This window comes from Pocillopora damicornis, chromosome 11, assembly GCF_964200805.1.
Source record: "Pocillopora damicornis chromosome 11, jaPocDami1.2, whole genome shotgun sequence".
Lineage (NCBI taxonomy): Eukaryota > Metazoa > Cnidaria > Anthozoa > Scleractinia > Pocilloporidae > Pocillopora > Pocillopora damicornis.
The window spans coordinates 19,155,729-19,176,621 of NC_142680.1; the positions used below are offsets into that span (position 1 = coordinate 19,155,729).

General features: G+C 40.2%; 2 protein-coding genes and 1 long non-coding RNA gene across 3 annotated transcripts in view; all 3 read left to right on the forward strand.

Moving 5' to 3' along the window:
* LOC149037996 (uncharacterized) overlaps window positions 1-1,330 on the forward strand; it is a 6,261-nt gene extending 4,931 nt beyond the window's left edge. Inside the window, exons 3-4 of the long non-coding RNA XR_016180900.1 lie at window positions 134-205; window positions 1,240-1,330. This is a non-coding gene — a long non-coding RNA (uncharacterized LOC149037996). The remainder of the gene's footprint in view (window positions 1-133; window positions 206-1,239) is intronic.
* Window positions 1,331-1,470: 140 nt separating this feature from the next.
* LOC149037998 (uncharacterized) lies at window positions 1,471-3,266 on the forward strand. The gene is made up of 3 exons (XM_089186714.1): window positions 1,471-1,608; window positions 1,812-1,973; window positions 2,517-3,266. The coding sequence occupies exons 1-3, from the start codon at window positions 1,531-1,533 to the stop codon at window positions 2,832-2,834; spliced, it is 558 nt and encodes a 185-aa protein (XP_089042840.1). The 5' UTR covers window positions 1,471-1,530; the 3' UTR covers window positions 2,835-3,266.
* A 9,202-nt stretch (window positions 3,267-12,468) lies between these two features.
* On the forward strand, window positions 12,469-20,893 carry LOC149037999 (uncharacterized). The gene is made up of 2 exons (XM_089186656.1): window positions 12,469-13,250; window positions 13,778-20,893. The coding sequence occupies exons 1-2, from the start codon at window positions 12,521-12,523 to the stop codon at window positions 19,627-19,629; spliced, it is 6,582 nt and encodes a 2,193-aa protein (XP_089042782.1). The 5' UTR covers window positions 12,469-12,520; the 3' UTR covers window positions 19,630-20,893.

The following is a 20,893-nucleotide window of genomic DNA, read 5'->3' on the forward strand; positions in this document are numbered from 1 at the left end:
ATAAAGATTGTTAAAGCACTAATGCCTAGGGTTGAGATCTTGAGTTATACCTTGGCTATAGTCCATTTCAGTCCATTCTGGCAAGTTCAATATTTTAGAAACTCATTTTGCTTTGTTATGTTTTGATAAGCAGTATGGGTGCCCCTGTCATGGTGGAACTTGAAGATCAGACAGATCCTTTACAGATAGCCATGAAGGAACACAAGTAAGAATGTTAATGAGTTTATTTTTTTTCTTCAACGGAGTATTTAAGCCGAAACCTACAGTGTAAGTAGGACAATAGCCAGTACCAATTAGTCTCAGCGTTGTAATCCAAAGAGAGTTCATAATTATCTGTATCCTACAGTGTAAGTAGTACAATAGCCAGTACCAATTAGTCTCAGCGTTGTAATCCAAAGAGAGTTTATAATTATCTGTACTTAGATCTCTATTTTGTGATAGTTGATGTGTGCTAAGCCAGAATAAACTACCGCATAGAAATCAAGGGTTACTTATCTATAGTGGGCAGCATAGCCAATAAGATTGCAGCATTTGTGATAGAACACATGCAGATTTATAACAATATTCATTAGACTTCACAATATGTCAAATGAGCCAGGAAAAATAATTGGAGGAGCACATCAATTACAGAAGTTCCAAGCCTCTTAACCCTTAAACTTCCAAAAGTGATTTACTTTTAACTTCTCATTGTAATATCTAAACATTGTGTGGCAAACAGGGCATGAGAATATTCAAACTAATCAGGTAGAAGTTGTTGTCTTGATCTAACACCAAATTCTTGTAACTTGTTAACAAGGAAGTGTCTGGCAGCTAGAGAAGAGAATAAAAAAATCTCATTACCTGTTTGCTGGATAATGTATGAATATTATAGGGAGAAGTTACCTGTTCATCACTTCTGAGAGTTAAAGGGTAAACAAAATATTTTCCTTAAATTGCATTTAATAAAAGGAAGGTTACATAAACTATTAATCATATCTTGATAACCAAATATAGAACTATTGTGCAATATTTGTCATAATTCTAAATATAGGAATTTTGAATTGGATACCTTTTTTTTTTCCACAAACCATTTTTAAAAAAGTGCATTTTCTAAAATAAAATAGCAACCAGTCTCCTAGTCAAGGGCAGGTAACCCCCCTGCCCCCCTTACAGCAAATTATTGAACTTTCCTTTCCCATTCATACTCTGGCCTTATTTATGGCCTTATTAATTTTTGCTGCAATTTTCACTTTTGTATAGATTCTTCAGGAAGCTCTGCCTGTAACCTCTGTGTGCCCAGCTCTGCCCAAAGTGGACCTTATTGTACGTGCAGTAAATCATTTGCATTAGAAAACGAGGTCAGAAGATGTGAAAGACCTCAATTTCTCCCTTAAAGAGGATATCATTCCACCAGGTTTTTACCAAGTGCCACCTTATTTTTGCTACAGAACAACAGCTGAGTCAGCTAGCTGCAACAAAAACTAGGTACATTGACAGAAATGACAAGATAGTCAAAGACCCCTTTCACCAACTTGTATCAGTACATTTGTTATGTCTGCGGTGTCTGCAACACAAGTGCCATTAGCATTTGTCTTAATATCCTCAAAGGAAAAGAGAGATTACAAGAAAGTTAGTTTACATATGACTCCCTTTTACTGCTCAGTCTTATCTTTTTTTAAAGGAAAATAGTGGTTAGAGCACTCTTCAAGTGAAATTTCTAATATCAAAACCAAAGTTATCTTGACAGCCAATCAAAACAAAGGAAAATGTGCTCATTTAAAAACCAAAAAAATGTCCTCTTTTGAATGCATTATTGTTCCTTTATCTATCAGATTTTTAGAGAGATCATCCATTGTCTACCTTGGGAATGGCTTCATGTGGAATTTGTTACAGCAGATTTTGACAAGGCATTGTGGGGAGCACTTTGGTCTGTTGTGCCACATGTAAAGCTGCAGGGATGTCCTCTTGACTGGACCCAGTTGGTGTGGAAAAAGGTAAATGGAATTTGTCAAGTTAAGTTTCATGCACATGTATCATCATCTGAGCTCCTTGCACCAACAGAATTACAGTTTTAGGCCATCAAGCACTTTGACCAACCCTCTCATTTCTTACCAGCCACCCTGACATGCTCCTACTCTTTCACTCTTACATGTACCCTTCCGAAATCATCTGCAACAAGTTTGTCTTGTAGAGGACTGTTTTTTCGGAGAAAATGATTGATAATTTCCGCCTCTGGTTGTCAAAATATTAATTGCCGTCAGTCTTTTTTTATGACAACTCTCACCTGGACAATTAGATCATATTAGCAATATGCAATTTGCTAACAACGGCATCCAAATAAACACTAGGATTGGCCGACCTCAGGGGCAAGTTCATGCATGGCTTATCTTTCTAATAGGGCAAGATGCTTAGTCCAAACAAACTTCCCATTTTTTTTTTTTTTCAAGTGGTATGCTTACAAACTTTTTTTAATTAGAGATAGTAGTCATGATCTCCATCAATGCAAATACTAAAAATTTTTTGCTCATTTTTATCAGATGCAAGATCTTGGTCTGCAAGCACTGTGCATGGAGGATAATGGTATGCACAGGTACATTAGAAAACTGCGTGCATTACCCTTACTGCCTGGCAAAGAGATTTTTACTCAGTTCCAGTGGCTTAACCTACAGGCAACCACAGCGACACTTCAGGAACTAATAAAATACATTGAGGACACATGGATCACTAACATTGCATACCCCATAAGGGATTGGTCTATTTATTGTCAGCCAATGAATGACATTGAAAGCTGGCCAAAGCCTCTCAGTCACTGCATCAAGTGGCCCAACTTTCTGTTCAAAACGTGCAGTTGGTAAGGAACAAAAAGTTGATCACAATTCAACAGCAGGATTGCCATCACTTGCGGTCACAGATCAGTCAGTATTGGACTGAGTATTGGAAAAGAAAAATAACAGCAGGAAAACTTCTAAAGGTCTGTTCCAAGCTCTATGGGCCATCTCAAACTGAGTCCTGACTTTCATATATCATGAGATTTTTGTAATTCATTAATAAGCTTGTATTTATTTCTAACACTGATGTTATATACCAGCAGAAGCTTAGAATCTACTGGTAATGTGTAGAAGTTTACGTGCCATGATTTTTTAAAAAATTTATTTTGTCATAATCAAAATGTCCTATTTTTTGCATTCAGTTTTGTATCTTGTAAAAAGTATTTTTGGGAAAATGTACTTAACAGCTGTGTATTAAAAATATTATCAATAAACACATGCTGGGGGATGTTGTTCAAATAGTAGTGGTGGTAGATGTGTCAAAATCTTTTACAGCAGTGATGAGTTTCTTCAACTTCTCAAGAAAAAAATTTCACTTAGCATAAAATTTAATATATTATAGTCTAACAATAATTGATCATTAATAGTACAGTGTTGCAATACATATTGTAAGAAGCTCTGTTGATGTTGTAAGCACTGTTTGTGATGAGTATCATATTTCCAGTATGCAAGGTTGTAAGTGTTTCTTCATTTTTACAAGAAATATTAGTGTCATATTGTATTGCCTAATTCCAGTATGGCAGCAGTGCAATAAGGAAAGAGGGGAAAGTTGTCCTACTTAAGACAGCCACAGATTATCCAAACAAATTGCTCCCGTGTTTGGCTCGTTACACTGTGTTGTCTCAACCCTGACACGTGTTACACAACAAGCCTGATTATTTGCTGCATGGAACCTCCAAGAATGTGTCTTCGTTTCTACCTTGCGAGGCTAGAGCTCTTGACGAGCGCAAGATACGCGCGCGAAGAATGGCACCCCCCGGTTCTCGCTCGTGTGTGCCGGTGTCAAGCTGGTGTCATTCACACGACAGGTTCCCAGGGTTCTATCCTCCCCCATGGAGAGAGGAGCTTGGCAACGAGGTTTTCACTCGCACTCAATCGAGCGCGTTCTACGCAATGAAGCTTGTTCCTGCATTAATCATTTTTCTTAATGGCGGGTATGATTATACTTTTTCTTCTTTTCGGCACGTATGTTAGCCTTCTTAGCCTCGCTTTTAACTGAAAATTAGATTAATTTTTAAACATTTCATCGAGGCAAGAAGTGGAAAATTAAAGAATAGCAATTGAGCCCGGCTGTTACAATGAAAGCAAGAGGTTATCTTCTAAACAAGGACTTTCAACAATGATTTTATCACAGGATAACAAGCTGAAACTAAAAAATTGTTAAAACAAACAACACGCTACATTTCTCGAGAACAATGAACTCTTCAGCGCCCAGGCATTTGGCATATTAAGGGTTTAAAATTTTCATGTGAGTGTGAAAAAGAAGTCTTAACACCTCAACCAGTCTCCGGATAAACATCACGCTACGTTTCTCGAGAACAATGAACTCTTCAGTGCATAGGCATTTAGTACCTTAAGGGTTTAAAATAAACAAATAGAAGCTGAGTTTAGTAGGATAAACATATTAAAAATCAATGAAATACAAATAAAATGAAACAGGAAAATACATAGGTTAGGGGAGCGGCGTGGCGCAGTAGCGAGTGAGAGCGCTCGCCTCCCACAGCTGTCGCTTGGGCTCGATCCCGTACCTGATATCACATGTGTGTTAAGTGAACAACAACCGGCACAATAATAGAGGTGGTGTTGTCAACGTCGGGTGAACTTGTTGAGCCGCACACACTTTCGTTCGTGCTCGTTGACTCGTTGCCGGAAGTAATGAAAGCATATCCGGCGGCGATCGGGAGGTTCTTGGCTTGCAGGTCAGAATTCCTTAGTTTACTATTTCTTGGAGGGCGCTTCGCGGTTTGAACAGAATTGTGAAGGAGAGTTGGGTGAGGTTTGCCACACTCTTCACAGGTAAGCCGTGATCGACAGCTGCTGGACAGGTGACCTGATTTCAGGCAGCCAAAACAAAGGCCCTTGGTCTTTACAAACTCTCTTCTCTCTTCCACCCTTTTCTTCTTGAACTCCTGACATTTAGTGAGGGGGTGTGTCCCCTTGCATAGCGGGCATTGTTCCTGGATGGTGCTAATGGCAAAGCTGTCTACCTTGTTTCGTCCTTTGCCTCTGTAATCCTTTGTAGTTTCAAGGCCCTTTCTTTCCCTTTTCAAGACGTCCGGCGAGAAGACTGGACCATTTGCCAAATCGGATTCTTCCTTGACAAATTGAACGAATTCGGCGAAGGACACGTTTGATCCGGATTTCTCCCGAGTATCGTATGCGTAACAACACCACTTAACGCCGGAATACGATGGCAACTTAGCGCTGACTCGAGTCAACGTTGGCGTAGAGTCAAGCTCGCCACTGGATCCTACGATCCTTACAGCCTCGTGACAACGAAAGAGAAAGTCAGACAGGGCTTGAAGACCGGCGCTATCTCCGTCCTTAATCTGTGACTGATTAAATAGGCATCATTTGTAGGCCTCCGCCACGTGCACTGGATTGCCAAGTCGCTGATCCAAGGGTTTTCGCGCTTCGGTGTACGCGCTTTCAGAATTGACGAGTAGAAATCCCCTTACAATCTCATTTGCCCTACCCACGATGTACTTTTCGAGGAAATAGAGACGATCTTTATTCGATGAGACGTTTTCCGAAATGATGGATTCGAACGCCGTCACAAACGCCGGGTAGTCGAAAGCATTTCCTGAGAAAAGAGGCGGTTCTTTAGTTGGTAGAATGTTTCGTTTTTGCTGTTCTACTAGCAGGGAAATAAGCTCTGCTTGTTTGGTCTGCAAGTTTATTTGTTTTAATGGTTCTTGAAAGGGTGTTTCGTAATTAATTGGCTGAGAATTGGCTGGATTAATTTCTTGTTTAATCGCGAAATTTTCTAGCTGCTGCGTTTGCACTGGTACCATGGTGGGCGAATTGTCAGGATTATCTTGAGCGCAGGCTGGCGTGACCTTTGGTTTTGTTTCTGTGGTTTCCCGTGCGTGATGGAGCGTAGAGATTGGGATAAATGATGACACGGATGGGTTTAGTGGCTCTTGTTTTATCGCAATTTCCTTTCGTTCGTCGATAAGAGCCTCATTAATTGCCCTTTCTTCGGCTTCGGCGATGGCGATTTCCTTCGTTAATTGCATTTTTCTTATTTCATTGTCACGCTCTAAGAACGTCATTTCCGTTTTCAGTCTTGCCGTCTTGGCGGCGGCCTCTAATTTGAGTGAGCGACCCGAACTCGCTCTCGAATTTACTGACGTTTTGCTGATAGAGGTCTTCGTTCGCCTGGAATTTCCTGATTTTATCGAACCGGCTTGTGATTGACTCGATTTCGATGTTCCCGATTGCTGTAGCGAGTGGATTCGTTCAACAGGCTTTACTCTCATTTCGAAATAAGTTCTGTCACGGATGTCGTACCAAAGATAAGAGGCCTTTCTATCTTCTTCGTTATCGATAAACTCGTCTTATGCTCCATGAGCTTCATTAAAGGCATCCTTTAGTTTGTCTAGGCGATCTCTTTCTTCTTCGAGAGCTTTTAAATTCTTGTTTTCGTTTAGCAACTTACGAACCCTTTCCATATGCGTTGAAAGGGCCGAATAAGCATTTTGGCGTGCTTGACCACGAATTTCCGTCCAATACGATTTCCCTTTTCTGTTAATTTCTTTTCGCGCCCTTGCGGTTTACTGCCTTCCGTATCCGAGTTTGGGAGCAAAGAAATAGACCTAGAAACAGTGGTCAAGATGAGCCACCTCCTGGAACGTCCACTGCTAAATTCCACTCATTATTATTATTATTATTATTATTATTATTATTATTATTATTATTATTATTACCATTATTATTATTATTATCATTACAATTATTACTACTATTATTATCAGTAATAAAACTACAATCGAATTTAACTTTATGGAAAAGACTTCTTAATCACAAATGAGAATCTGACTAAAAAAGTGACTATGTTAAAATGGAAACTGGGTCTCAATACAAGAGGACTGCATAATTACGTGCGTTACGAAAGCGTGTGAAAGTGAAGGTGTAACTAACGAAAAACGATGACAAACTGGACAGAAAACGTTAACGCGCCGGGAGGTATAAGAAAATAATAGAAAAGAAAAGAAAAAATAAATAGTTGTAAAACTAATTAAAAGACGCTTAGATCTTGCACTGTTAGTTATGAGAGAGGTCTCCGATAAACGAGATTTGTGTTTATTCACATTTCTTAACAGGCGATGCTGTTGTTTTTGAAAAGCCTATTTGGAAGTACTAGGTGACTTGTAGAACCTTAATCGCTTCCAACGATTATTTCCTGAGGAGCGAAAATTGCCTTAGGAGCACCTTCTTGAAGATAGCGTATAAAACAGATAGATCTTTTCTTCTTTTGTTTTTCAGGCGAGCACGAGCCGAGCGCGGGTCGAAATAGAAACGCGCGTGGTGTGGAGCGTGAAAAAAATTGATCCTACTCTATCGCGTGTTTCGCTTACTTCTGCCTGCTTGAGAGACGAAAAACAAAAAACCAGACTAGACAACTCAAAAAACACGCCTGTTCAAGATGTAAGATTGAAGATTGAAATTGTTATTTCTGTCAAGAATAAGTTAGTGAATTTTAAAGAACATGGTTCAGGGTGGCCATGCTGAGTGTATTTTTCAGATTAAAAGGGAAATTTCCCTTGCTGAGATGTGTTTGACCTGTAAACATCACGCCACATTTTAGCATATGCAATGAAGAGTTCATTGTTCTCAAGAAATGCTTTAATTTACATGTGGGTTTAAAATTTCCGTATGATTTGAATAACAAGTCATAAAACGTCAACCAGTCTCTGGATAAATTTCGAGTTGCAGTCTTGCAGTTCGTCCAATAATCATGAGATAATCAGTTTGTGCGTTTGCCATCATGATAAAACTCGCTCTAATTTGAATTTCAAGGTAGGTGAGCGACAATTATTATTTTCAATTATTAACGAAATAAAATGACAGACAGTATCGATGAAGGTCTAAGAAACTCTAAACTTTGTTAGATTTGGCACCACTCGTTTTCTGATCACTTTTGTCTTTAACAAGACTTTACGTTTAGTAGTCATTATCTTACGTACAGAGAATGCAAAGCTTTACTCTTGCTGCAGTAAAATTTCAATTTTAATCTATTCGTTATGTTACTCTCCGAAACTGACAAAAACCAGTGGTTAATAGACAAAGGGCAAGGACCTTCCATATCGTCTCTTGTCTAGCTAAGTCATGTTTCTTTGACAGTGGGAGTACGCGGTCATCTTGTCGAGCCTTTTGGCTACAGAAAAATACAAGTTGCCGAGTCCTGTCGAAGGTGAAGATGTAGCGAATGTAAGTCAAATTTTTTGTCGAATATGAATCGTATTATTCAAGATGTTTTCGCGGAAACATCGCACCACGGCGAGCTTATGAATTTAAAATGTTTACATCGTTATTCGACTTTGAAACGCGGTGAGGGCTCATTCGTCGCATTAATGGGAAAATGAAAAAACTTGCGATTTAAAAAACGCTCCATAAACTCGCCGATACGCAATTTCCTTTTTAAAAGCAGAAACTAGAAAGTAGTTTCGGTTTCAGGTATTGTCACGAATTAAACAAATGACAAGAATTCCCAGAAATACCAAAACCACATGTCTCTGTCAAGCTGTAGTTCTTGGAAATCGTCGTCTGCATTTGTTATTTTGGCTTACAGCTTTGAAGTTAATAATCCAATTTCTAACTTCGTCGCCCAAGAGAGCATTTTGTTTCCCTATCACGGAAGAAATTGCAATACGGCATAATAAGGCGACGTTTAACTCTGTTAAGCTGGTAAACGTTATATCATACCTTGCATTAAATCTGCAACATATAACATAACATCGTTCTGTGCAACTTTATTTCTAAACGACGAAATGAAAATTGTGCAAATTTACTTCGGTTATAAACGAAGCATTTTTAGTCTGACAGACTGGCACAAGTTACTGGTTCTTTCACTTGGATCTAAGAATAGTGGTGATTTGCGTTCTCGAAGATAGCGTGTGAAACGACATAGGGTAAAATATGGATTAGACCACTGGACCCTTGGACTATTTTTGGACTAACTATTTAATCATTTTTTGGACCATTTTTTTCAGCTTTTTGAAGGTAGGTACTCCTTCAAGGAGGGATGGTAACCAGACTGTTGTTAGTGAGGGAGGGGTAAAGGACGAGCTATCAATACGCAGGGAGGGGTGGGAGGTTGATGTATTAGTAACTGCCAGCGATTTATAGAGTATTAAATGCATCATAACAATTATTTTGAGCGGTTTTTCGACTCACTATTTGTATGTCAAAATTTTGGCGCTCGGCCGTAGCGTTTCTTTAATTTTTGTCATGCGAATGCGAAACTGGCACGAAACACTGGACTATAATTGTCATTAAAAATATCGCCAATTCCTGTTTTCGATCCTCCACTGTTAAGTCATGCGTGTGCCTGTTAAGTCGACTTGTGCCAGTGCTAAATGATACTCACAGGTTAGCATGAGTCATCTTTCAGTTGCCTCACGTTTCCCTTTTTGTGTGAGGCGAAAAAAGCGAAGAAAAAGAATGATGTAATGTTTAAAAAACGAGCAGGAGTGTTTTATCGGGTTTAAAACCACGAGGCGTAGCCGAGTGGTTTTTGACCCGATAAAACACGTGCTGCGAGTTTTTTTAACGGCTTCACAAACATTCTTGGAAAAGCGTGTGTCAAGAGAGTTCATAACAATTATGCCTTTGTGAACGTTACAAATTAGCATACGAGAAAAACGTTAGGGATTAAATTAGTATGCAAGAAAATCAAATCTCACACGTGTTTTGATGTATTGTCTAATATGCCATTACCAGATTACTGTACTATTGGAATAGAGAATTTTTCCAGATGTGTATTTCACAACTGTAATATTAATTTGGTGCAAAAGTAAATTTACTGTGTGAAATTTTTTGAAAGAACATTAAATATGTTCCCACCATTTGTTGTGCCAGTTTCTGTGTTGATAATTAATTAATATTCATAAGTCACGTGCAGTGTCTTTATATCTGATAAAACACCGCATACTAATAAGGATGAGGTTTATCGATATAAAGTCACTGCACGTGATGTATTATCTACCATTTGATAGGTTAATGGGCTTATGAATTATTAATGAGTTTTTGAAGTCCTTATAAATGGTTTCACAACACGGGGTTTAATCCAGCAGTCAGTGAAACTCTCCTAACATATCCAAGCTCCAGACAATAAAATTTCCCGAACAGAATCGGTCACATTTACTGACTTCTACGTTTTGCGGACGGTAAATATCGGCAAGAAACAGTAGCCACCAGAGTTCCACTTCGCAGGTTTCGTAGGTTTTTACGCAAGAAGTGATTCGCAGCGGCCTAGGCAAATTGGAAAACAAACCGAGGGGAGTCGCGAGGAATACCTGGTCGCGATTTCCGGTGTCGGTGATTAACTCCTTGTTTGCGAAACAGCTGAGTAGTACCTCTTATTTATTTTAGAATGATAATATACATGATTGAAACACAATCTATATCTTACCATACGGCTTTTATCTCAAATAATCGGTATATACACACATTTGAATCCACTGAATCTATGAAATAGGGCAATAAATATTTTTATTTCATTATTAATTAATTCATTTTTACTATTCGCCACTATTCGTCGCTATTCGCCACTATTCGTCACTATTAGTCACTATTCGTCGCTATTCGCGACTATTTGCACTATTCGGTCACTATTCGTCACTATTCGCGACTATTTGCACTATTCGGTCACTATTCGTCACTATTCGCGACTATTCGTCACTATTCGGGTTATATTGCAAGTACAGCAGTGTTTTTGCTGAGTTGAGGGTTAAGGACCGGAAATTCTGTGATCTCGTTTGATAAGATGAATGACAAAAGGAAGATAGATAAATTTTGTAATTACATAATGTATACACAAAGGGAAACGTTAAGCAACTGATGGTGCACAAGTCGACTCAAAAGGCACACGCATAACTCAACAGTGGAGGATCGTAAAGGCGATATTTTCAATAAAAATTAAAGTTCAGTGTTAAGGTGACAGTTTCGCATTCGCATAACAAAAAAATGAAGAAACGCCGCGACCCAGCGCCACTACTCTATCAGGTGTTTCTTTCATAGCACTCACCTAACGCTTATTTCTGCTTGCTTGAAAGATGCCAAAAATAAAACAAAACAAAACAAAACAAAACAGACTAGACAACTCAAAAAACACGTCTGTTCTAGATGTATGATTGAAGAAAGTAATTGTTATTTATGTCTAAAACTAAGTCAGGGAATTTTGAAGAGCATTGTTCAGAGTGGTCATGTTTATTTCAAAAGGGAAATTGAACAATGCTGAGTATATTATCCAGATTAAAAGGGAAATTTCCCTTGCCAAGAAGTGTTTGATCTGTAAACGTCATTCAACATTTCTGGAGAACAATGAACTCAACATTGCATAGACATTTTGCAAATTAAGGGTTAAAATTTCCGTGTGATATGAATAGCAAATCATAACACCTTAACTAGTCTCCAACTAGATTTTGAGTTACAGTCTTGCAGTTCGTCCGATAATCATTAAGATAATCGGTTTGTACGTCTACCATCATAATATTTCTCGCTCTAACTTGAATTTGAAGGTACGTAAATAACAGTTTTTTCAACTATGAAAGGAATGAAACAACAACAGACCATTTATTGAGGTTTATGAAACTCCAAACTTTGTTAGACTTTGCACAACACCCGATTTCTGATCACTGCTGTCAGTAACTAGATTTGGCGTTTGGCACTTGACGTTTGGCAGTCATCATCTAACGTGCAGAGAATGCAAAAGTTTTAAGCCGCTTTACGATACATAAAAATGCAATCTTTTGTACCCTTCAATTTCCTGTTATCATCAAATGCGCAATAATTTGTTTCTTTATGCTTCTTGTTCATGCCACGCAAGTTCGTAATCTCATTCATTAAGGATATCTTGTAGAAAGTTAAAACAGAAAATATTAAGTCTTTGGCGACTTGAAAGAGTTGTGAAATTTCTTAAGCATGTAAATCAAAATACCGTGAAAGTATCATATCAGACGTGAAATTAATTCAAAATGTTTGCTGCCAAAGAAAATTCTGCGTATCAATAAAATGGAGTTGAGGTTTACAAAAACAATGTTTTGACGCAGTGAGATTTGTGAAGGACTTTAAGTTCTAAGATGCTTATTTATCATATGGCGTCACAGTCTTCGATTTTTCGGTTTCTGCATTTTAATGAGAGACAATATTTGAACCTCGAGAGGGAAATATTTTGGTTTTAATTACAAAGTGCTAGGCTTTGCCTTCTAAAAGGAAAGCAGATTCAAAGCGTACATCTTTAATCTAATATATATAACGCAGAGATGAGTTTTTTACTTTGTCTCAAGTTAATTTAATTGTGTAGCCACTTTCCGTATCTATGCTGTCATGTACAATTGATAGAGCCAGTTCGCATGTACAATAAAGGATTTATTTAAACGAGAATAACATGACCAAAGAACTTTTTTCCTTTTCCTCCCACTTACATCAACCAACATTTTTCTCAGGATTTCGGTCGAGGATAGCTATCTCCAGAGCTCACGCCGAGTATGACTGTACAGCCTTTTACGGACGAGCAGCTGAATTATTTCAAATTTGCCTCTATTGTACCGAATGAGTTCGCCATTGCTTTGCGTCAGACGTTCAAATCCATGTGGGACAACATATTTGGACATCGGCCCGGGTATCAATTGTGGGATAACTCCACGACAGTAAGAAATTCGTTTCTCGCCGAAGAAGGAGGAAAAACCAAAGTTCCTATACACATCTCCTATGAAGAATGGGATTGTACCGCCCTGTTCCAGGCCACCATCTATGCAAGGTCCTTCGCTACGCCAGATAGCAAAGGTCATTACAAGACACTTGGCGAACTGTACGTTAAGCACCATAAAGTACCTCTTGGAAAGTTCCATCCATCTGTTGTGAGTCCAAGTGGAAATACAGCCGAAACCTTCGCTCTCGCGATTGATCAGCTTCGACTTTTACGAAACTCGCTTTGTCACTCAGACAAGTCAGAGATTGATAAACCAACCTTTGACCAATACGTGCAGCTTGCTAAAGAAGCATTCAGAGCTCTTGGTATCATAACAGATCCAATTGACGCCATCGGTGGACTGACAGAGTCTGACTTTCCCACTAAAGAAGTTCGCAAATTGAAGGAAACTATTTGGCAGGAGACCAGATCATATATCAAGTGTCTCGAAGAAGTAAGATTAGGTGTCGCTTCGTTGGAGGGAAAAATTGATAATTTGAAACGTAAGATGGATCAAGATCAAACAGGTATAAATTGATTATAAGCTTTACAGGATTTTTAGGTAAACAACAATTTTAAGATGCAATGTGGCACAGTCCTATAAGCACTACTTTGGCGGGGAGAAACAAAAGAAACAACAGCGTTTTTACTCTGTATTTCAGTGGTAATACTTCAACAGAGTTACTTCCAGGTTTCGCAAAAATGCTTTTTACATGTCTTGAAAATCCTCTCTTCTTCTCTAGGATGATATTATTCTATAATAAGAGTACCACCTGGAACAATTTCTTATCTTTTATTTCAGTACAATTTGTGCAAGAAGTAAACCGCACCCACTATATTTACCGGCATCGTGACTCTTGTGCGATGTTGTTAAGATTACAACTTCACGGAAAAAGCAAGAACCTCATGATTAAAGCTGTATCCATAAGACTTGATTTTCTAGATTTTTAATGGTACTGTAAAATGTACCCTTTTTCATGATCATTATATTAATTTGCCCTTCAATCTATCGACATGAGCTCTTTCATGATTGCATCAATTTGTTTCTTTTCAGATTCACAGCCATTTCTTCTACCATCAAATCTTCCTTCAAAGGTTCCACACTTCACTGGCCGTCAGAGAGAATGTCAAGACATCAGCAGTCACTTAATTTCCAAAAGTTCCCGGATCGTGTCCATATGGGGCTCGCCTGGTTTTGGTAAGACTTCTGTGGCAACTGAAGTCGGACATCAACTCCAAAGTGGAGGACTTCCCGTATACTTCTTCTCCATGCGAGGGCTTCTTTCAAAAGCCGATCTGACTACGCAGCTTCTGAGCTTCTTCAGAAGACACTCCACAAAAGACCAAATGCGTCAGCCGATGCCTATAGAAGAAGAACTTTCTCACTTTCTCGGCGACATTTCAGGTGAATTTGTGACGATTCTTGACAATGCCGATGATTTACTCGATAGTGAAGCACCGAATGTGAAGGAGGATTTTATAAGCCTTCTGGAAGTCATTCTTAGTCAATTCAAAAATTTAACATTTCTTCTTACAACAAGAGAATCTCTTGAATTTATGAATGTGCACTTTCAAGGCCATCAAGCAGTAAGAATGGGGCCATTACAGGAGTCCTTCTCTCAAACGTTAGTCGGCCAATTACTTCCAAGAGCGACCGCGTCTGACTGCTCGAATATTGCAAAAATATGCGGGTTCGTACCTTTGGCCATGAAACTGTTGTGTTCCTCCATTACCGAAGATAATGCTCAGCCGAGTCAATTTTTAGATAGCCTCAAGGAATCTGTAGAAAGTAACATTTTCGAGCTGTTGGACAATCCAGATTATCCAAGCTATCTGCGATTGAAGCTCCTATTTAAATCTTCTTATCAGAGACTCTCTTTATCCGAGAAAGAAGCGCTGGTATCACTTAGTGTTCTTTCTGGAGATTTTCACCACTCGTTTGCTGCAGCCGTCATGGGTGTAAAAACAACTCTGGAGGCCAAGAAAATCTTGCATAGGCTTCGGAGAAAATCTTTCCTCGACTCTAGCTCCAAACCTGAGTCATTTTCGATGCATAAGTTGGTTCTGTCGTTTGCAAGAGAAAGAGGTCAAGATGAAATGAAAGAAACCATGCTGAACTCCAAAGCACGTTTGTCTGCATTTTACGTCTCTCTTTTCGAGAAGCTAAATCAACAGTTTTTGACAGGACAATCCATGCAAGCATTTATTGACTTCTATGAAGAGAAGCAGAATATTATTCAGAGTCTTATGGAAAGCTGTTCCGATCCTAAGACGTGTGACGTTGCATTTGGTGTCCTGACAAAAGCAGAAGTTTTTCTAGATTCCCTTTTCTGGTGCGAGGGAAAAGTCTTTTTCAAAATTTACGATCACGCAACTAAAGAAGCTCAGGCGTTTGGAAAGAGCGCTCTCTACAGTCAGCTACTGGTGTCGTTGGCATTCGGCGAAGTGACTTGGGGGATAGATGGAAGATCAATGACGCTTCTCCATGAAGCCGAAGGCCTTTCTTTGTCGGTAGATGATAAAAGAAAAATCCTGTGTTATAGAGCCATCTGTCAACTGGTCTCAGGGAAAAAAGGCGACGGCGCTGAAAACTTACAAAAAGCTCTTTCCTTGATGAGTGACAGCCCCGAAGAGCGAATTCTCAGAGTAACTGTTCTGCAAATTCTTGTTACTTACTTTCTTTTCATTGAAAAGAGAGCAACTTCCTTAGAGCTTTACACCAAAGCCTTAGATGAATGCAGAGCATTAGGAGACGCAAGTCTCCTTATTATTCCTCCAGTGAATAACAAAGAATTGAGAATGATCGAGGCAGGTATGCCGGAACCAGACGTAACAACCACTCAACCACTTAGATTAGAAATGATTGTCGTTTTTAGCAAAGCAACAGAAAAGTTCTCTGATTATGAAACAAAGCAAGCAATAAGCAAATGTGTGTTAAAGATGTCAAATCAAAAAGAGAAACAGATCCTCCCACATTCCGTTGGTTTATGGACCTTCCAGCGCAACATCAATTCGACACTTAAAAATGTACTAAATAATCCCGAGGAAGCATCAAAGTTGTGCGACACATGGATCAGGTATCATAAAATGACTTTAAAACAAAGTGGAGAAGATAGCCCTGGAGATAAAGCTAAGGCCAACGAAAATCTTGATTTAAATTTGCATCAAGAAGGACTATTTCGAAATTATTTTGACCATGGCATGGCTCTTCGTAAGATGCAAAACTATCCTGAAGCCATTCAGTCCTTTCAACGCGCCCTTGACGTCGCAATAGATCTGTTTAACGAAGAACACCCAGACACAGCGGAGTGTTACTTCACTCTCGGAATAACCAGACATGCTACAGGGAATTTCTCCTCAGCACTTCAGTCCCATCAGCGTGCTCTTGAAATAAGAGTTAAAGTCCTTGGCGAAGAACACCCAGACACAGCTCAAAGCTACTTCAACCTTGGAATAACACAACATGCCTCAAGAGACTTTTTGTCAGCACTTCAGTCCAAACAGCATGCTTTGGACATAAGAGTGAAACTCTTCGGGGAAGAACACCCAGACACAGCGAGGAGTTACTTTAATCTCGCTGTAACACAACATGACTCCGGCGACTTTTTGTCAGCACTTCAGTCCCATCAGCGTGCTCGTGAAATAAGAGTTAAAGTCCTTGGCGAAGAACACCCAGACACAGCTCAAAGCTACTTCAACCTTGGAATAACACAACATGCCTCAAGAGACTTTTTGTCAGCACTTCAGTCCGATAAGTGTGCTCTTAAAATAAGAGTTAAACTCTTCGGGGAAGAACACCCAGACACAGCGAGGAGTTACTTTAATCTCGCTGTAACACAACATGACTCAGGCGACTTTTTGTCAGCACTTCAGTCCCATCAGCGTGCTCTTGAAATAAGAGTTAAAGTCCTTGGCGAAGAACACCCAGACACAGCTCAAAGCTACTTCAACCTTGGAATAACACAACATGCGTCAAGAGACTTTTTGTCAGCACTTCAGTCCAAACAGCGTGCTTTGGACATAAGAGTGAAACTCTTCGGGGAAGAACACCCAGACACAGCGAGGAGTTACTTTAATCTCGCTGTAACACAACATGACTCAGGCGACTTTTCGTCAGCACTTCAGTCCCATCGGCGTGCTCTTGATATAAGAGTTAAAGTCCTTGGCGAAGAACACCCAGACACAGCTCAAAGCTACCTCAACCTTGGAGTAACACAACATGCCTCAGGCGACTTTTTGTCAGCACTTCAGTCCGATCAGCGTGCTCTTGAAATAAGAGTTAAAGTCCTTGGCGAAGAACACCCAGACACAGCTCAAAGCTACTTCAACCTTGGAATAACACAACATGCCTCAGGCGACTTTTTGTCAGCACTTAAGTCCGATCAGCGTGCTCTTGAAATAAGAGTTAAAGTCCTTGGCGAAGAACACCCAGACACAGCTCAAAGCTACTTCAACCTTGGAATAACACAACATGCCTCAGGAGACTTTTTGTCAGCACTTCAGTCCAAACAGCATGCTTTGGACATAAGAGTGAAACTCTTCGGGGAAGAACACCCAGACACAGCGAGGAGTTACTTTAATCTCGCTGTAACACAACATGCCTCAGGCGACTTTTTGTCAGCACTTCAGTCCGATCAGCGTGCTCTTGAAATAAGAGTTAAAGTCCTTGGCGAAGAACACCCAGACACAGCTCAAAGCTACTTCAACCTTGGAATAACACAACATGCCTCAAGAGACTTTTTGTCAGCACTTCAGTCCAATCAGCGTGCTCTTGAAATAAGAGTTAAAGTCCTTGGCGAAGAACACCCAGACACAGCTCAAAGCTACTTCAACCTTGGAATAACACAAGATGCCTCAAGAGACTTTTTGTCAGCACTTCAGTCCCATCAGCGTGCTCTTGAAATAAGAGTTAAAGTCCTTGGCGAAGAACACCCAGACACAGCTCAAAGCTACTTCAACCTTGGTGTAACACAACATGCCTCAAGAGACTTTTTGTCTGCACTTCAGTCCAAACAGCGTGCTTTGGACATAAGAGTTAAACTCTTCAGGGAAGAACACCCAGACACAGCGAGGAGTTACTTTAATCTCGCAGTAACACAACATGCCTCAGGCGACTTTTTGTCAGCACTTCAGGCCCATCAGCGTGCTCTTGAAATAAGAGTTAAACTCTTCGGGGAAGAACACCCAGACACAGCTAGGAGTTGCTTTAATCTCGCTGTAACACAACATGACTCAGGCGACTTTTTGTCAGCTCTTCAGTCCCATCAGCGTGCTCTTGAAATAAGAGTTAAAGTCCTTGGCGAAGAACACCCAGACACAGCTCAAAGCTACTTCAACCTTGGAATAACACAACATGCCTCAAGAGACTTTTTGTCAGCACTTCAGGCCCATCAGCGTGCTCTTGAAATAAGAGTTAAAGTCCTTGGCGAAGAACACCCAGACACAGCTCAAAGCTACTTCAACCTTGGAATAACACAACATGCCTCAAGAGACTTTTTGTCAGCACTTCAGTCCCATCAGCTTGCTCTTGAAATAAGAGTTAAAGTCCTTGGTGAAGAACACCCAGACACAGCTCAAAGCTACTTCAACCTTGGAGTAACACAACATGCCTCAAGAGACTTTTTGTCAGCGCTTCAGTCCAAACAGCGTGCTTTGGACATAAGAGTTAAACTCTTCGGGGAAGAACACCCAGACACAGCTCAAAGCTACTTCAACCTTGGAATAACACAACATGCCTCAAGAGACTTTTTTTCAGCACTTCAGTCCAAACAGCGTGCTTTGGACATAAGAGTTAAACTCTTCGGGGAAGAACACCCAGACACAGCTCAAAGCTACTTCAACCTTGGAATAATACAACATGCCTCAAGAGACTTTTTGTCAGCACTTCAGTCCCATCAGCGTGCTCTTAAAATAAGAGTTAAACTCTTCGGGGAAGAACACTCAGACACAGCGAGGAGTTACTTTAATCTCGCTGTAACACAACATGACTCAGGTGACTTTATGTCAGCACTTCAGTCCCATCAGTGTGCTCTTGAAATAAGAGTTAAAGTCTTTGGCGAAGAACACCCAGACACAGCTCAAAGCTACTTCAACCTTGGAATAACACAACATGCCTCAGGCGACTTTTTGTCAGCACTTCAGTCCAATCAGCGTGCTCTTGAAATAAGAGTTAAACTCTTCAGGGAAGAACACCCAGACACAGCGAGGAGCTACTTTAATCTTGCTGTAAAACAACATGGCTCAGGCGACTTTTTGTCAGCACTTCAGTCCCACCGGCGTGCTCTTGAAATGAGAGTTAAAGTCCTTGGCGAAGAACACCCAGACACAGCTCAAAGCTACTTCAACCTTGGAATAACACAACATGCCTCAAGAGACTTTTTGTCAGCACTTCAGTCCAAACAGCGTGCTTTGGACATAAGAGTGAAACTCTTCGGGGAAGAACACCCAGACACAGCGAGGAGTTACTTTAATCTCGCTGTAACACAACATGACTCAGGCGACTTTTTGTCAGCACTTCAGTCCGATCAGCGTGCTCTTAAAATAAGAGTTAAAGTCCTTGGCGAAGAACACCCAGACACAGCTCAAAGCTACTTCAACCTTGGAATAACACAACATGCCTTAAGAGACTTTTTGTCAGCACTTCAGTCCAAACAGCATGCTTTGGACATAAGAGTGAAACTCTTCGGGGAAGAACACCCAGACACAGCGAGGAGTTACTTTAATCTCGCAATAACACAACATGCCTCAGGCGACTTTTTGTCAGCACTTCAGGCCCATCAGCGTGCTCTTGAAATAAGAGTTAAAGTCCTTGGCGAAGAACACCCAGACACAGCTCAAAGCTACTTCAACCTTGGAATAACACAACATGCCTCAGGCGACTTTTTGTCAGCACTTCAGTCCAATTAGCGTGCTCTTGAAATAAGAGTTAAACTCTTCGGGGAAGAACACCCAGACACAGCGAGGAGTTACTTTAATCTCGCTGTAACACAACATGACTCAGGCGACTTTTTGTCAGCACTTCAGTCCCATCAGCGTGCTCTTGAAATAAGAGTTAAAGTCCTTGGCGAAGAACACCCAGACACAGCTCAAAGCTACTTCAACCTTGGAATAACACAACATACCTCAAGAGACTTTTTGTCAGCACTTCAGTCCCATCAGCGTGCTCCTGAAATAAGAGTTAAAGTCCTTGGCGAAGAACACCTAGATACAGCTCAAAGCTACTTCAACCTTGGAATAACACAACATGCCTCAGGCGACTTTTTGTCAGCACATCAGTCACTTCAGCGTGCTCTTGAATTAAGAGTTAAACTCCATGGCGAAGAACACGCAGACACAGCTCAAAGCTCTTTCGACCTTGGAATAACACAACATCACTCAGGTGACTTTTTTTCAGCACTTTAGTCTGGTGAGCGTGCTCTTAAAATAAGAGTTAAACTTTTCGATGCAGAACACCCAGACACAGCGAGGAGTTACTTTAGCCTCGGAGTAACCCAACATGCCTTAGGTGACTTTTTGTCAGCAATGCAGTCCAAACAGCGTGCTGTTGACATAGGAGTTAAACTCTTCGGGAAAGAACACCCTGACATAGCTTAAAGTTACTTTAATCTCGAACGTGCTTTAGGAACTTACTTTCAGCACCTTAGTCCAAGAAACGTGCTCTTGACATAAAAGCTAAACTCTCCGAAGAGGAACACAGATATAGTTCAAAGTTCCCTTTTTTAGGAGTAACCCAACATGCCTCTGGCTACTCTTTTTCAGCACCTCAGTGCTCGCCTAACCTTGCCAAGGGGATACACCGCTAAGCATTTCAGACTCGATCTACGCTCCTTTTAAACATCATAATTATACACGAACAAAATTATGGTGGGCGTATTAGTCGAAAGCATGCCAGTCATTGCTCAACAGAGAAAATAAAAAAGACATTTGGAAATTTCAGAGCGACAAAGGGCTAACGCTAGAAACTTCAGCCTAGAAACTATTTACGGTGGTCAATTTGCCTAGGGTCTCTTTCCACCCTCAAAGGCCGAAAAAATCGATTTTTTTTTATTTGACTAAAGTGAATTCAAGCATTTAACATAACGTTCCCATAAAAAAGTTCTTTTTCCTGAAATCTTCAAAAGTACCTGAGTTATTTAGAAAAAGGTACTTTCGAATAAAAGTTAAGAAATCA

Coding starts and splice junctions, on each gene's coding strand:
- LOC149037999 (XM_089186656.1), top strand. CDS start 12,521: ATGACTGTACAGCCTTTTACGGACGAGCAGCTGAATTATTTCAAATTT. Junction 13,251..13,777: donor GATGGATCAAGATCAAACAG/GTATAAATTGAT, acceptor GTTTCTTTTCAG/ATTCACAGCCATTTCTTCTA.
- LOC149037998 (XM_089186714.1), top strand. CDS start 1,531: ATGTCTGCGGTGTCTGCAACACAAGTGCCATTAGCATTTGTCTTAATA. Junction 1,609..1,811: donor AAAAGAGAGATTACAAGAAA/GTTAGTTTACAT, acceptor TTTATCTATCAG/ATTTTTAGAGAGATCATCCA. Junction 1,974..2,516: donor CCCAGTTGGTGTGGAAAAAG/GTAAATGGAATT, acceptor CATTTTTATCAG/ATGCAAGATCTTGGTCTGCA.